Source organism: Artemia franciscana, chromosome 5, assembly GCF_032884065.1.
Source record: "Artemia franciscana chromosome 5, ASM3288406v1, whole genome shotgun sequence".
In the NCBI taxonomy this organism is placed as follows: Eukaryota; Metazoa; Arthropoda; class Branchiopoda; order Anostraca; family Artemiidae; genus Artemia; species Artemia franciscana.
In genome coordinates, this window is record NC_088867.1 from 9217387 (window position 1) to 9233950 (window position 16564).

General features: G+C 35.6%; 1 protein-coding gene across 1 annotated transcript in view; it reads right to left on the bottom strand.

Annotated features, from left to right (window-relative positions):
* LOC136026959 (sodium leak channel NALCN-like) overlaps positions 1-15628 on the bottom strand; it is a gene marked incomplete in the record, with an annotated part of 157093 nt that extends 141465 nt beyond the window's left edge. The window contains 2 exon segments of the mRNA XM_065703817.1: positions 10636-10783; positions 15489-15628. Of these exon segments, the coding sequence (XP_065559889.1) occupies positions 10636-10743 (108 nt within the window).
* Positions 15629-16564: the final 936 nt, after the last annotated feature.

Below are 16564 nucleotides of genomic sequence, written 5' to 3' on the forward strand. Positions count from 1 at the left end.
TTTGCTATTAATCATTGTAAACTTTGAAAGTAGGTTAGATACATATTTAATGTTTCAAGTTCTGTCAAATGCCCATTTCTTAGATGGACGATTATATTATTATCATAAATTCTCAATATTTACAGTAATTCCTCTAAATTGACAGATTAAAATAGGTCAGTTCCTGTCAAATGTTTCGATGTTTATTTCCTTGTTTTAGTGAATATGAGCCACTGTTTTAGATTACTTGAGTCAGTTCTTATTCTGTTTCTGTACTTGTTTTATGTACATTTACTGTATCATATGTGTAAATAAACATTTTTATGCTCGACACATAAATCTTATGAAAGTTAGAGACCCTTGACATCCTCTACCGGTCGAATCCCAGATTGTAGGCCAGCGCTACCATGAGACTCTAAAGACGAAAGCACAGAGAGAAGTAGACTTTATATCATTAAGCCAATTAATTTTTTAGTTAGGTAAATATAAAGGTATTAATAGCCATTAGCATTAGAACCCAAAAGATCACCAAGCATCTGAAACAATTTGTGACAACTTCGACTCTAGGAAAGAACTTCATCCAATCTTGGAAATCGAACTACTACTTTGGTGGATGACAAGAAGCGAGAGTACTCCGAGACTTTCGACCGTCTACTAGCCGAAATTGACAGAAGGTTCACAGATAACTTGCCAGTGCTGAGCACGCTCGAAGCCTTGGATCCAAGCTCGACCAAGTTTATGGACACAGAGTTGCTCAAGCGTTACTCTGCTCTTTACGGCAAGCTGGATATCGACAACATTCTTCTCGAATCTCAAGCTGGTATTGCCAAGCGATCTTGCTCGATGAGGAGAAAATGCCGCAAAACTTCCTAGAAATTGTCGACCATCTTCAGGCATTACCAGTGGCTTACTCAGAAGTAATCAAAGTACCTCGTATTGCTGCCACACTTTCTGTGACAACAGCGAGGAATGATCGTTTGTTTTCTAGCCTAGAAATAGTGAAAAACTACCTGCTGTCTACGACAGGAGACGATCGTCTCAGTCACCTCCATTTGATGTTTGCAGAGAAGGATTTAGTAAAAAATTGGACTACGACCAGCTTGTTGACGATTTTGCAAAGATGAAACCTTGGCAGTTCCCCTTGTTACCTTGAGTGTTGTAATATTTTTTGACTCTTGTTATGTTTTTCCTTTTTTTAAACATATTTGATCTGAAATATTTCTGCTGAAGGAAAACCAAGATTTTGGTTACAACCCTCAGCATGTTAATGAAAATTAATTTCACCGACGTATTGTTTACTTAAATAAAGAAAGTTTCTCGCTGAGGAAGACCAGCCTGTAGTCTGATTGAATTTTCCACTTTCAGTTTAATCACTTAACCTCTTTGATTGTGATCTTCGATGTTATAATTAATCTTAGAGGTAAGTGTGGCTGAGTTCCACATTCGGTTAAAGTACATTTCCAAGCATCACACGGCTGCTGAAAATGCGTTTTCACTTAGAATATTTGATCGATGTGCTGCCAAAACCCGCATTTTTTTCTTACGCGACACGAAGTGAGTCGGGGGAGAGGCCAGATGGAGTTCATGCCCACCCCAAGATTTGGCCCAAAAGGCGCCTATGTCTGAATGATTATATATTCATGCCTACAAAGACTAGGCTAGTATGGGGAGGCAAGCTATAGTAGATAAATTAGCTAGGAAGTGAATTTTCATCCAAAAAAGGCTACCAAAAACAGACCAAATATAGAAGAAGTATCTATTAATCAGATACCTGTAAAAATTGTGAGTCGTTTACTAGGCTATGCATTTTTTGAGGAGTGCCACTCCTAAAAGTCACCCTGAAGCGCTGTAGCTATTACCTTATTCGGCGTGAAGCTTAGCGATATTTGCAAACTTAACCATTTTGAGGTAAGCTGACCAATCTCCTATGCTACCTAGTGATGGAGGGTCAAGCTTCACTTCTTAGAATTCTACCACTACAGCAGAAAATTTCTAAACTTAGCTTTCTCCTTGCTCCCACCTAGATTCAGCAAGAGGTTTCAGGAAGCGGTTCAATGTTGTAGTGATTAAAGCAAAAAACAAGTTTTATCAGCTGAAATTAAGGAGCAAAGTTAGAATCTAAAACGAACAGAAACTATTACTTATATGAGGGGGGTCGCCCCCTCGTCAATGTCTCGCTCCTTATGCTAAAATTCAAATAAAGCTCCCACCTAGATTCAGAAACAGGTTTCAGGAAGCGAGTCAATGTTGTAGTGATAAAAGAAAAAAACTAGTTTTATCAGCTGAAATTAAGGAGCAAAATTAAAATCTAAAACTAACAGAAATTATTACGTATATGCGAGGCGTCACCCCCTCGTCAGTACCTCACTCCTTATGCTAAAGTTCAAATTTTATCCCAGTCCTTTACGAATGACTCCTGGCTCACAAAGCACGTTTATTTAGAACAAAAAGTTCTTTTAAAAGTACTAGAAACTTTAGCATAAAGAGCAAGGTATGGAGAAGGGGGTGATTCTCCTTAAATTCGTAATAATTCTTGTTCATTTAAAGTTTTAATGCTGCTCCCTACTTTTCGTTGAAGAAAAGTTTATTGTTTAATTTCCGATTGTTTTTCAAGTTGTTTTGGAATACCTGGCTCTCCCTTCACTGGAAAATTCCCTTCCCCCATGAAAAATTACTCCATGTAAAAATTCTCTCCCCTTGCCACCAGAAAATATCGCACCTGAAAAAGTCTGTATGTTCCCCAATAACCAATACTAAGTGTAAACAATCCATAAATTTCATAACGTGTACCCCATCCCTCGGGGACTGTGGGGGGTTAACTCATCCTAAAAGATATAGTTATTAGATTTTTCGACTATCCCAAAAAAATGGCTATCTCAAAATTTTTATCGTGTAATTTTGGGAAAAAAGTGAGCGTGGGGGGAAAAGGCTAGCTGCCCTCCAATATTTATGGCTACTTAAAAAGGGCGTTATAATTTTTGATCCCTGATAAAATGACCCTTCTGATGATCTTCTATGATCATTGGCTCGATATGGTCACCAATGTGGGAAAAAACGAATAAACTAGCATCCGTGATCTTTCCTGTGACAAAAAAAGTAAAACTCCACGTTTTTGTACATAGGAGCTTGAAATATCTACAGTAGGGTTTAATTTTATGCTGAACCTGACGGTGTGATTTCATAAAGTTCCCCTGGTGTTTTGAGATGTTTCCCCCTATTTCAAAAATTGGGCAAATTTTCTCAGGCTCGTAACTTTTGATGGGTTTTTGCTTGGGGTTTTGATGGGTTTGATGGGTTGATACTTTTTTCGGTGATTTTCTCAGGCTTGTAACTTTGATGGGTTTTTGCTTGGGGTTTTGATGGGTTTGATGGGTTGATACTTTTTTCGTTGATAAATTAATCTTGTTTTCTTGTATCAAAGTATGATTTACTGCAAAAATCTTGCCGCTGTTAAATCCCTTTGAAGAATCGAAACTTATTCTAACAGGTGGGTTAAAATTCCATAAATAGATGCATGGGTTAAAGCTTAATTCTTTCACACCACCAGAAGTTCACCCTACTGTCACTCAATTAGGTAGGGATCATTCTCACAACCCTTTGTCTGCTAAAATGAACGCTCTAATATTACGGGTGGTTCGCAATAAATACACTTTTTAACAAATTGAATCATTGCATGAAATAGTTATGTAAAAGTGTTTTATATTTATACATTAAATGAATGGCTGGATTACATTTGTTACCTTGTAGTAAATAAAATAGATAAATGAGGTCTTTTTGAGTATAATAATGAATTACTTTTTGAGAGCCCATACCCCTATATAGGGGACATGTAGTAATTTTTTAAGCCATAATTTTTGGTTGCGCTGACTTATTAAACTCTAATTTAAAAAGAGGGGACATGATGAGACTAGAAATTTATTCTTGTTTTCAGAATGTTTTGTATATTACACTTATACGGTGAGGCATAATCTTTTGTAGCTCAAGTGCAAAATAGGTATAAAAAATGCAATGTTTTTCTTTTACTATAGCAGACTATAGATAGAATAAAAACAGAAATTAATCACGGAATAAAAAATACTTCCGATTTTTTAAAAGAAAACAATAATTAAAGAATGACTAAGCTTAAATATTTTTGGAAAGCCAACAATTGAAGTTGAAGTTGGAGATTTTCATTGATATAGAAGGGTTGAGGCAATGGGAATGAGTTAAATCTTAATAGGGAGCACAATACATGTTGAATATAAGATTTTTATTGCAGTTATTTGGAAAACTATAAAAGTTATTCATCTCAAATGATCAAATATTTTTAATAAAATCAGATATATTTAACCGTGTGTGTTTTATTTCATGAAAACTAAATTCCAAGTTTCTTAAATTCTCATATATTTCTATGGAAATAAGATGTTTTTAAAACCGGTTTTTACTTCATGAAAAATAAACTTAAATTTTTATTTCAGGAAAATTCTGATCAAAGAGCTCCTACCATTAAGAGGGTAAGGGTAGTAGCGCCTTCAAGAAAGCATCGTGAAAATGCAGGTCCCATGCATGGTAAACGTATGGCCACTTCTGAGCTCCCCAACCAAGGTGAGAATGCGGTCCTCAAGCAAGGCAAATATACATGGCCTTTTGTGGTCCCCAAAAGTCTTTGACTTTTTGTGGTTTTTAAAGTCTTTGACATTTTTTATTTTTTTGGAAAGCCTTTTGTGTATTTTAATGCTTACACTTTACTATTATGATTTAACGCACGACAAGAACCTGAGATAGTAGGACAATGAAAGAGCCCTTGTTCGATACCACTGAGAGAGGAGGGCATTGCCGTCCTAAAAATAATTAAAGTAACTCATTCATTTTTCCTTCATAAAGGGGAATAGCTAGGATTTTGCTGATTCTAAATATAATGCATTTTTTTCCGGGTATTTAAATGTAGTAACTTTCAATGTAATATAGCTTTCCGGGTTTTTTCTCGTGTTGTGCTGAAGACGGCCCTTATATATAGTGCCGAAATATCAACTGAATTGAATTCCACTGCCTGGAGAAAAAAATTTCCTATTGTTTCTGTTTTTATTTTTGTTTAATGCATTCCTTTAGAGATCAACTATAGCTTTTCACAAATGAAAATAAGATGTTCTAAAATTCACCTGAAGATATTTTTGTTGTCCAATCCTGCTTTGTAGAGTTATAATGAGCTTTAAATTTTGCCCTAGATGTTATTTCAAAAAGAAAGCCTAACTGTGTGACTTACCGAACAGCATTTTAATAGCGTCTCAGTATTAAAATGGGAGCTTTTTCGCTGTCCTAAGAGGGAAATTTGAGGATCTTGGTAGTCAGCGTAATGTAAATTCCCTTTCAGAGGTATTTCAGTTCGTTTTTTATTCGTTTTTGGTCCCCATTAATGATCATTCAGCATTGGTTGATTGATTGATGAAAGTTTTTTCAGAAATTCACAAATGCGCGTACACACTATTACTAGCAACCCCCTCCATATGTCCAATTTTTAAGACTCATGGTTTCCATTGGAAACTTTGCAATAAAGAAGCGTAAAGTTAAAAGGGGATAGAAGAAAGGGTGGGTCAAAAATAAATTATTATTTCTTAGAGTGGATCCTTATCATATTTAATAAAATAAAAAATTATATTGCGATTGGAAGTGGTTGAAAAGGTTTATTTATATTAGATACTACACCAAACTTCGAATCCATTGGTATTAAGAGGTAGGAGGGGGAAGAAGAATTCATAAAATATAATACAGATTTTAGGGTATGTGTGGGTGTACAACACTTTTGCTTGGATACGGGATTAAAGTGCTTCAAGCACGCAGACTTCGTGGCAGGGCATAAACCACGGAAGAACCAGAGCTAAGAGCTCATATGGCACTTGTGACGAGGCGAAAAGAGCTAAGAGCCAAGAGATCATATGGTATGAGCTCAAACAAAATTCTATGAATCAATAGATTGATTTAAAAAGGAAAATAAGAGGCTTAATGCCGGTCAGGATTTAAAATAAGAGCTATGAGTCACGATGTCCTTCTTAATATCAAAATTCATTAAGATCCGATCACCCACTCGTAAGTTATAAATACCTAATTTTTCTAATTTTTCCTCTCCCTTTAGCCCCCCAGATGGTCGAATCTGGGAAAACGACTTTATCAAGTCAAATTGTGGAGCTCCCTGACACGCCTACCAATTTTCATCGTCCTAGCACGTCCAGAAGCACCAAACTCGCCAAACCACTGAACCCCTCCCCCCAACTCCTCCAAAGAGAGCGAATCTAGTATGATTCTGTCAATCACGTATCAAGGACATTTGTTTATTCTATCCACCAAGCTTCATTCCAGATTCCTCCACTCCATGTGTTTTTCCAAGATTTCCCCCTCCAACTCCCCCCAATGTCAAAAGATCTGGTCGGGACTTGAAATAAGAGCTCTGAGACATGAATTCCTTCTAAAAATCAAATTTCATTAAGATCCGATTATCTATTCGTAAGATAAAAATACCCCAATTTTCACGTTTCCCAAGAATTCCGGTTTCCCTCTCTAACTCCCCCCAATGTCACAGGATCTGGTCGGAATTTAAAATAGGAACTTTAAAGCACAAGATTCTTTTAAATGTCAAATTTCATTAAGATCTGGACACCCTTTCATAAGTTACAAATATCTCAGTTTTCAAAATTACCCCCCCCCCCCCAATTCCACCAAAGACAGCAGACCCGGTTCGGTTATGTCAGTCACGTATCTTAGACAGGTTTCTATTCTTCCAATCCAGTTTCATCCTGATCTCACCGCTTTAAGTATTTTCTAAGATTTCCGGTCCCCCCAACTGCCCCCCCCCCCAATTACGCTTGATCCGGTTGATATTTAAAGTAAGAAATCTGAGTTACGAAGTTCTTCTAAATATGAAGTTTCATGAAGATCCGATCACTCCTTCGTAAGTTAAAAATACATAATATTTTCTTATTTTTCAGAAATAATCCCCCCCTCCAATAGAGCGGATCCATTCCAATTATGTAAATAACGTATGTAAGACATCTGCTTGTTTTTCCCACCAAGTTTCATCCCGATCCCTCCAATCTAAGTGTTTTCCATGATTTTAGGTTCCCCCGCCCCAAACTTCCCCCAATGTCACCGGATCCGGTCAGGATCTAAAATATGAGCTTTGAGACACGATATCCTCCTAAATTTCAAATTTCATTGAGATCCGATCACCCGTTCGTAAGTTAAAAATACCTCATTTTTTCTAATTTTTCAGAATTAACCCCTCCTCCAACTACCCCAAAGAGAGCAGATCCGTTCCGGTTATTTCAATAATGTATCTTGGACTTATGCTTATTTTTCCCACCAAGTTTTATTCCAATCCCTCCACTCTAGGTGTTTCCAAGTTTTAGGTTTCCCCCTCCCAACCCCCCCCCCCCCCCGAATGTCACCAGATCCGGTCGGGATTTAAAATAAGAGCTCTAAGACACGATATCCTTCTAAATATCAAATTTCATTGAGATCCGATCACCCGTTCGTAAGTTAAAAATACCTCGTTTTTTCTAATTTTTCAGAATTACCCCCCCCCCCCAACTACCCCAAAGAGAGCGGATCCGTTCCGATTATATTAATCATGTATCTGGGACTTGTGCTTATTTTTCCCATCAAGTTTCATCCCGATCCCTCCACTTTAAGTGTTTTCCAAGATTTTAGGTTTCCCCCCTCCAACTCCCCCCAATGTCATCAGATCCGATCCAGATTTATAATAAGAGCTTTGAGACGCAATCGATTCCAAACATCAATTTTCATTAAGATCCCATCACCCGCTCATAAGTTAAAAATACTTCATTTTTTCTATTTTTTCCAAATTAACCGGCCCCCCACTCCCCCCCCCCAGATGGTCAAATCGGGAAAACGACTATTTCTAATTTAATCTGGTCCGTTCCCTTATACGCTTGCCAAATTTCATCGTCCTAGCTTACCTGGAAGTGCCTAAAGTAGCAAAACCGGGAGCGACAGACAGACAGACCGACAGAATTTGCGATTGCTATATGTCACTTGGTTAATACCAAGTGCCATAAAAACGGTGTTAATATGAAGTATTTGGACTGTTTGGCAGTTATTAGAGGCGGAGAGGGGGCAGAGTTTCTTGAAGTAGACTTTAACTGTTTAAAGGGGTAATATCCTGTAACACTCAAGGGGACAGATATTTTTGAGAGGGCTAATAAACATTATAATTGTCTAGATTTCATACCGAGTTAAAATCAAAACATCAAGAGGGGCACTGTAAGTGTCTTGAGTACCAGTGTCTTGTCTTGAGAGCACCTTGTCTTGAGAGTGTTTTGTCTTGAGTACCAGTGTCTTGAGCGCTAATCAAGATATTGTCTCGGGTGCCAGAGAGGACAGAACCGTTATTGACCCCTATTTAGGTTTCATCTTCTTTTATTTATATTTCCTGTTTTTTGTTTTTTTTAATCTGAAAACTCATTTTTGAATTTTATGTTACATCAATCTTGTGGGGATTTTAAAATAGTTATAGAACTTGAAATATCATTAAATAAAAAAAATTCATTTTTAACTGCAAGTACGGAGCGACATTAAAACTTAAAGCGAACAGAAATTATTCCGTATATGAAAGGGGTTTTGTCCTCCTCAAAGCCTCGCTCTTTACGCTAATTTTTTTTCAGTTGTAACAAAAGAGACAAACTTTAGCGTAAAGAGTGGGGCGTCAAAAAGAGAACAACCCCTCTCATATAAGGAATAATTTCTGTTCGTTTTAATTTTTGTTGTCGCTCCTTACTTGCAGTTAAAACTTTTCTTTATTTAATTTCTGGCCGTTTTTGAATTAATGCATGTTTTGATTTTGGCTCACCGCACATGAATAATTAAAACGAAATTTGCATATTAGTTTTTTTTTTGCTAAATAGCTTTCTCATAGTTTTCTTCGGATGATTTTTATAAAGCAAAGGGAAGGAGAAGGAGGCCTAGTTGCCCTCCAATTGTTGGTTACTTAAAAATGCAACTAGAATTTTTTTTAACGAACATTTTGTTAGTAATAAATATATGTAACTTACGAATTTACTTACGTAATGAACTTCTATATTTGTGTATTTTTATTACGTATATAAGGGGGTTTGCCCCCTCGTCAATACCTTGCTATTTACACTAGAGCTTGAATTTTGTCCCAATTCTTTAAGAATGAGCGCTGAATCACAAATGGCGTAGAATACATAGTTGAAATTACTAAAAATACTTTAGCGTAAAGAGCGAGGTATTGTGGAGAAGACAAACCCTCTTAAATACGTAATTTTTTTACTTTATTTTTAAGTTTTAACACTGCTCACTACTTCCAGTTGAAAAAAATTATTCATTTTCTCATTATTTTTTCTTATACTGATAGAAAATCCTGTGCCCCCTTTAAGAAAACTCTCTTCCCTCATGATTAGTTCCTCGATGGAAAGATCCTCCCACGTAACCCTCCCCCCCCCCAACCCACCCCCACCAAAACTTGAAAAAGTTTCCCTGAAAACTTCTGTACAGTTCCCAATAACTATTACTATATGTAAACAATGGTCAAAGTCTGTAACTTGCAGCCCTTCCCTTGGGACTGTGGGGGATTAAGTCGTCCCCAAAGACATAGTTATTAGGTTTTTCGACTGTGTTGAACAAAATGGCTATCTCAAAATTTTGATCCAGTGACTCTGGGAAAAAATGAATTTAGGAGGGGGCCTAGGTGCCCTCCGATTTTTAGGTCACTTAAAAAAGGCACTAGAACTTTTGATTTCCGTTAGAATGAGCCCTCTCGCAACATTCTGGGACTACTGGGTCGATACGATCATCCCTGGGGAAAATAAAAAAAACAACAACAAACAAACAAATAAAGACGCATCCGTGATTTGTCTTCTGGCAAAAACTACAAAATTCCCCATTTTTGTAGATAGGAGCTTGCAACTTCTACAGTAGGGTTCACTGATGCGCTGAATCTGATGGTGTGATTTTTTGTTAAAATTCTATGACTTTTGGGGGCTATTTCACCCTATTTTCTAAATTAAGGCAAATTTTCTCGGGCTCTTAACTTTTGATCGTTATAGCTAAACTCGATGAAACTTATATATTTAAAATCAGCATAAAAATGCGATTCTTTTGATGCAACATTGGTTTCAAAATTCCATTTTTTAGAGTTTCGGTTACTATTGAGCCGGGTCGTTCCTTACTACAGTTCGTTACCAAGAACTGTTTGATAAAGATAAAACTCATAAAAAACAAAGATTTTAATTGTTAAAAACGTTGTAACCAAAAAACTGTCCATCTCTTTACCGACTTATCACCCTTTACTAAGAACCAATTTTTCGACTACCAGATCTGTGTTTCTCTCTGTAATAGGCAATGGTGGGATTAAGTATCAACTAATACTTCTACTGACAGCACATTGCAGCACCAAGCCACGTGGGGTCAACATAGTGGTGCACGCTTCTCCTCTTTCCAATCTGTTCTAATTCTTCCTCTATAAACCCTCTCAGGAACTATTTTCCCTTAAGTACTTCCTTACGAGCTGCTCCTATCCCATTCAGGGACGGCCTGCTTTTCGTCTGGCCCTAGTATTAACAATAAGGTAAACACAATGACCAAATGAAATTAAAGCAAGCTTTTTAACACCATAATATAGGAGAAAAAACAGTATATACTTACTTTATTAAACCATTCTATATTCAAGCAAGTATTTTTCTCAGTTGAAAAATCAACGGGTGCGTAAAAAAATGAGTTGGCCGCACCAGGCTCCCCTTTTGATTTATCCATTTTTACTTCGAAGTCTTAGCCCAAGTTTGATATTTCCTGCCTAAAAAAGGGGTAAAATTTGATATAGTAGATATATAGTTGAGTACATTTGGGATTAAAGGGAACTTAATATAATGGGAACAAACAAAAGCACGTTGTAAGGACTTAGGTGAGCCATATTCTGGAATGTATCAGCAATATCTTAGGTAAGATTTAGAATATTACCTTGAAACTTTTAGCTTATGCAGAGGTTGATTTTGAATTAACCAAAAGACACTGTATACATACTAATGATACTGCTACTACCACTACTATGATTACTGCTACTACTGAGTATTAAGGTGAAAATTTAAAGGAATACCTAGGAAGATTATCAACTTTATCAAGACTCCCTATATGCCTGCAGTTTGTTAAAAGAGCATACAAGCAATATCTAGATTATGACTTAGACTGTTAAGCTGAGACTTCTAGGGAATGCTAAGGGGTATGATGAACCCAAAGGCACACTGTGCATACTGCCGTTACTACGACTACTGCTACTGAGGCAAAAAGTATGAAGATTAAACTTTAGGCAGTGTTTTTGGAGTTGTTACACTAAGTCAAAACACAATATGTACAAAAGGTTTTCAAACGATTGTATCAACAATGTGACGGGAATGATCTAGGAGATTAAATTGAAAGTCTTAGAGGATGTCAAGGTGGATATTGAACTAGCCAAAAGGCACCATGGGCATAATGCTACCACTATAACTTACACTACTCCTGCTATTGCTACTACATCTACTAATACCACTGCTACTAAAACTAAAGACAATTAAAAGAAATGATGACAGAAACAGCTTAGAGTATTAAGTTGAAACTTTACAGTCGATATTAAAGTTTCCTCTTCAAAAAGAACTAAGTGTTCTGGATTTTTGAAGATATTGAAAACAATGCACCCATTACTTGAAATGAGAGGAAAATAGGTAAAACAGGAAAATGGGTATCCCGTCCCCCTTGATTCATTTACTCCGGAATGGGTATTTATTTAATTGAATCTTTTATTTATTTTTTTCCCAGGGTTGATCATAACGAACCAATGGTCCTATAAGATCGGAAAAGGGCTCATTCGAAATGGTATGAAAAATTATAGTGCCCTTTTCAAGTGATCAAAAATATTTGAGGGCGACTAACCTCTCTCCCACTCCCTTTTTCCCAAAAGACATCCGATAGAAAATTTTGGATAGTCATTTGATTCAGCATAGTTTAAAGGTTCAATATCTATGACCTTGGGGATAACAAGACCCTCCATAATCCCTGGGTAAGGAGCTGTAAGTTGGTTTGCCCATTGTTCACGCATAATATTTTTGGAAGACATACGGAAATTTTGGGGGAGGAATTTTCTGTTGGGGGTGTTTTCTACAGGGACAATTTTAAGTGGCAAGAATAGTTTCAAGGGGTAATTGGCCAGGGAAAATCTTACGCGGGGAGCAGGGAAGGAGATTTCCTGCCATGATTTGAAAAATGTTCAGAAATTAAATTTAAAAAAACTATTTTTTCAACCTAAAGTTTGGATCAACATCACAACTTAAAACAAACAGAAATAATTCCGTATACGGAGGGGGGGTTGTCCCTTCATCAAAACTCACTATTTAAGATAAGGCCTGACTTTATGTCACAATTCTCTAAGAAAGACTGCTCAAGCACAATGGCGGCAAAATTTCAATAAGAAGTATTTCTAAAGAACTTTAAGACTTCCGCGTAAAAGCGATGGTTGATGAAGGGACAGCCCCCCTAACATAAAGAATAATTTCTTATCAGTTTAAATTTTTAATGTTCTGCTTACTTTCAATTGAAAAACTGTTTTGTCTTTAATATTAAACTAAATCAAAAGAAACAATGTATATATATAGGTTGTCAAAAGGGTGTATGTGCATCATCTCAGAAACGGCTAAGAGTATTAAGTTGAAACTTTGAAGGAATGTTGAGAGGACGCCAAACTAAACCAAAAGACGTTACGTGCATCTACATTGTCAACAAGCCATGTATGCAATATCTTAAGAGTTGCCAAGGAGCTCCCGAGGGTATTAAAATGAAGCTTTCAAAGAATTTTGAAGTGGTTGCCGGACTGAATCAAAAGGCACCACGTGCTTCCAGATTGTCAAAATGGTTCATTTGTAATATATGAACAGTGGATAAGAGTATTGAGGGGTAAGTTTTGGGGAATGTTGAGGGGAAATTAAAAGGCAGTATCTGCAGCCATGTTATTAAATCGGCGTATCTGCAATACCTCAGGAACGGCTATAGGTATTAAGTTGAAAATTCCATGGAAAGTTGAGGAGTATGTTGAAACATATTAAACTACATTATGTGTATCCAGGAAGTCAAATTGATATGCCTGTAATTTTCTGTAACTGTTAAGAGTGCTAAGTTGGAACTTTCAGGGAATGTTGAGGCGGTTTTAAACTAAGTCTTAAGACGCTCAGTGCATCCAGCACGTCAACATAGTTATAATCTAAAAAATATTCCAAATATTAACCAGTGAAACTAACTAAAAAAAAATCCCGGAAAAGAAATTAAAAAAAGCAAAGACCAATACGAAAACCGAAGCTGAGCAGAAATAAAGTTCTGTAACAAATCAAGCTTAAAAACTAACAGAAATTACAATTTATGAACAAATCTAACCTAAGGCGGATGGAAGTTGAAATAAGTAAATGCATTAAACATAAATATAACAATAAATAAAACATAGATATAAGTACTAACATAGACAAATAAATAAGTCCATAAACGATTAAAATAAAAACAAATAATCAAGTTAAGTTTAAAACTAACAGAACTCATTACAAACAGAAGTAGGGCTACTGTTCCATTCGAAAGCTAAAAAAAAGCTATTTCATCATAGGTGCTTTGCAGAAAACCCAAGACATTTTTTTTTCTTTTGTGATTAAAACACCGAGAGATAAAAAAGAATAGTGTCAACTAAAATGTAGAATTTTTAACTGCTGAGAGTTCCAGGTATTAATTTCATTACACATCAAATATTGAGTTTATTTTCATCAATTCTTTCCAGTCATCATTACTATTATTTTCATTTTATGGAAATTTATATTATTTGTTGTCTTAAAAAATTCACAACGCTGTTCAAAACACGAATAGGTATCAATAAAACGCAATTGATATAATTTTTCTAAGGTTTGAAAGGGCTTTGAAAGTGGCTCTAATCCTGTTTGTTGCAGTTTTTGTCCGTTCTAAGTTTTGACCGAAATATTCATTTTCATTTTTCCTCTAATTTAAGAAATATTTATTCAGCTGTGCCTAAATTACGACCGAGAGAAGACTGCCTTTCTACCATAAGAACAACAACAGGTAAAACCATGGAGAATTTATCTTAGACTGTGAATATTTTTAAACTTTAAATTAAAATATTTTTCTTCTGTATACAAGAGCCGTCCTTAGCAAAGCACACACATAAATAAAATAAGACTTGCAATAAAATATGATCGTTAAAACTAAAATTAAAACAGTGCCGGAATCATTACTTCAAGGAATTTTAACCAGGAGTGAAGAGAAAACGACCTGAAAGAGGGGATTTCCTTCAGGTTCATCCATTCAGGTGAGTACGAATCGTGGTTTTAATGCGATTCTTCCTTTTTAAGCAGCTAACCCACAAGTTTAAATTGGTTTGTAATATAATTTTTAAATCACTTTTAATAAAATTTGTGTATAAATGATTGAGTGAGTACGTTTCAGCGGTGAATTAAACTAAAATTTGTGTACAAAGCATTGAGTGAGTACCCCCCACCAATCCCTGTTCAAAGAAATCTTGTTATTTAGCTTAAGTTTAATTTCAATTGTCTGAGAACAATTTGTTTAATACACAAATCATTGCTAAAGAGGGAGATTTTTTCAAAACACCACAGCGTGGATGTTTTAAAATACTGCGATGTATAATAGCCAAATTCCCTCCACCAATCTGCTTATTCTTGACTATTAGAACTTACCGCGATTCCTTGAACGGATCTAATACAGTTTTATTCATTATACAAGTTATTTTACTGTGAAAAACTTATCATTTAGAAAAATACCAAGAATAGGTATATGAAGTACCTTCATTAAAACACTAATAACCAGTAAACTTGGATTGTTAATCCATTCCTAAGTTTCATTGGTACTTGTGTATTACTCAGAACTCACTCAATAAGTGAAGTTAGGTTCCTTCGTGACACAAAGTACGATGCAGGTACAATTTAATTAATTATTTTATACATAGAGGTGGTTAGATTAGGTTAAGTTAGGTATTTGATATAATGCACATACACCCCCTAACGTGCAAATATATAGCCCAAACTTTTGATAAAGCTAATGGAATAAAAAAAATACGATGAAAATATAATACTTATCCTCGTAAAATATAATTGCCTCTTTTTCAGTCTTTGGGAAATCGCAAATCTTTATTTCAACATCCATGTTCAGACACTATCTTCTGTCACTATACGTAGCAAACTAAATTGAGTTTTTTCTTTGTTGCTATGAAACCGGATTTTCTCAGCAAAACTCTTGAGTGTGTTCTGAATTGAATCAATTGAATAATGAACAAGTACCAAATATTTAATTAAAATATACCTGCATCGTAGTTTGTTTCACGAAAGAACCTAACTTCATTTATAGAGAGTATTCTGAATAATGCACAAGTACCGTTTCGTTCACCTAGTTCCTCTAGTTTCTAAGATAGCAAAAACTATCTCACCTAGATTTTACCAAAAAAAGGAAAGTCATAAGCTAACCTAAGGCAGACAGCCCTGCTCTTAAATTATCTCATCCCTTTAAAACATTTCAAAGTTACTAGATTCTGCAAGAGAATAATCTCATGAGCTACTGAAAGGATATCGATTTATTGATGAATCTGCGCGAGGACATCGTGTGAGAAAAACTGAAGATAATCACGCTTTCAAAAAACTTAATATAAACAAATTCCACTCTTGTCTCTTCCTTGGGGATGTAATCCAAGGAACGTGTAATAACAAATAGTATTACACATGGAACACGAGGCAACGAAGGTACGAGGCTCTATTCAGACATTCATAAAAATTCATTGTATCCTTAATTAATAACAAAAAAAAATTCAGAAAAAGAAGTTTCCGACGAAAAGTATATTAAACTTAAGATGAGAAGAAGTAAAAACCCACTATAACATAAAAGCCTGCAACAAAAACACCTACAATAACAATAATTCAACCTCAAAACGACCAGAAATTACTAAAGAATAAATGCAACCCAAAACGAATAAAAATTAAATAGAAAATCATGACAAAAACCATACAACCAGTAATAATATAAATGAATAAATAAATATTAAAACAAGTAAAGCTTTATTTGAACATACGAAGCAAACTTAAAATGAACAAAAACATTTTGCTATCCAAGTGTATTCATTTTGGTATGTGAGGGTGACAAACTAAATGATTTAATATAAAATATCTTTGGGCTTGTGACAAAAATTAAAATGGAAGAAGCTGTGATTCAAAGTGAATTTTTACGTGCCCTTAGGCTTCTCGTTAGATTCCTCAAGGCTCGTTGGAAATCGTTCGGTAGTAGCTGTTAATAATTTGGGTAGTATGTGTGCATTATTTAGTCTAAGTTTACCTCCCCAGGTCTTCTTCAGCGTACTTTCCGTATTGTATTAAATCAAAAGTTAGAGTAAGCTGGATATCAAACAGTTCGTGGTAACGAACTGTAGTAAGGAGCGACCCGGCTCAATAGTAACCAAAACTCTAAAAAATGGAATTTTGATACCAATAGCTATATCAAAAGAATCGCATTTTAATGCTGGTTTTAAATATATAAGTTTCATCAAGTTTAG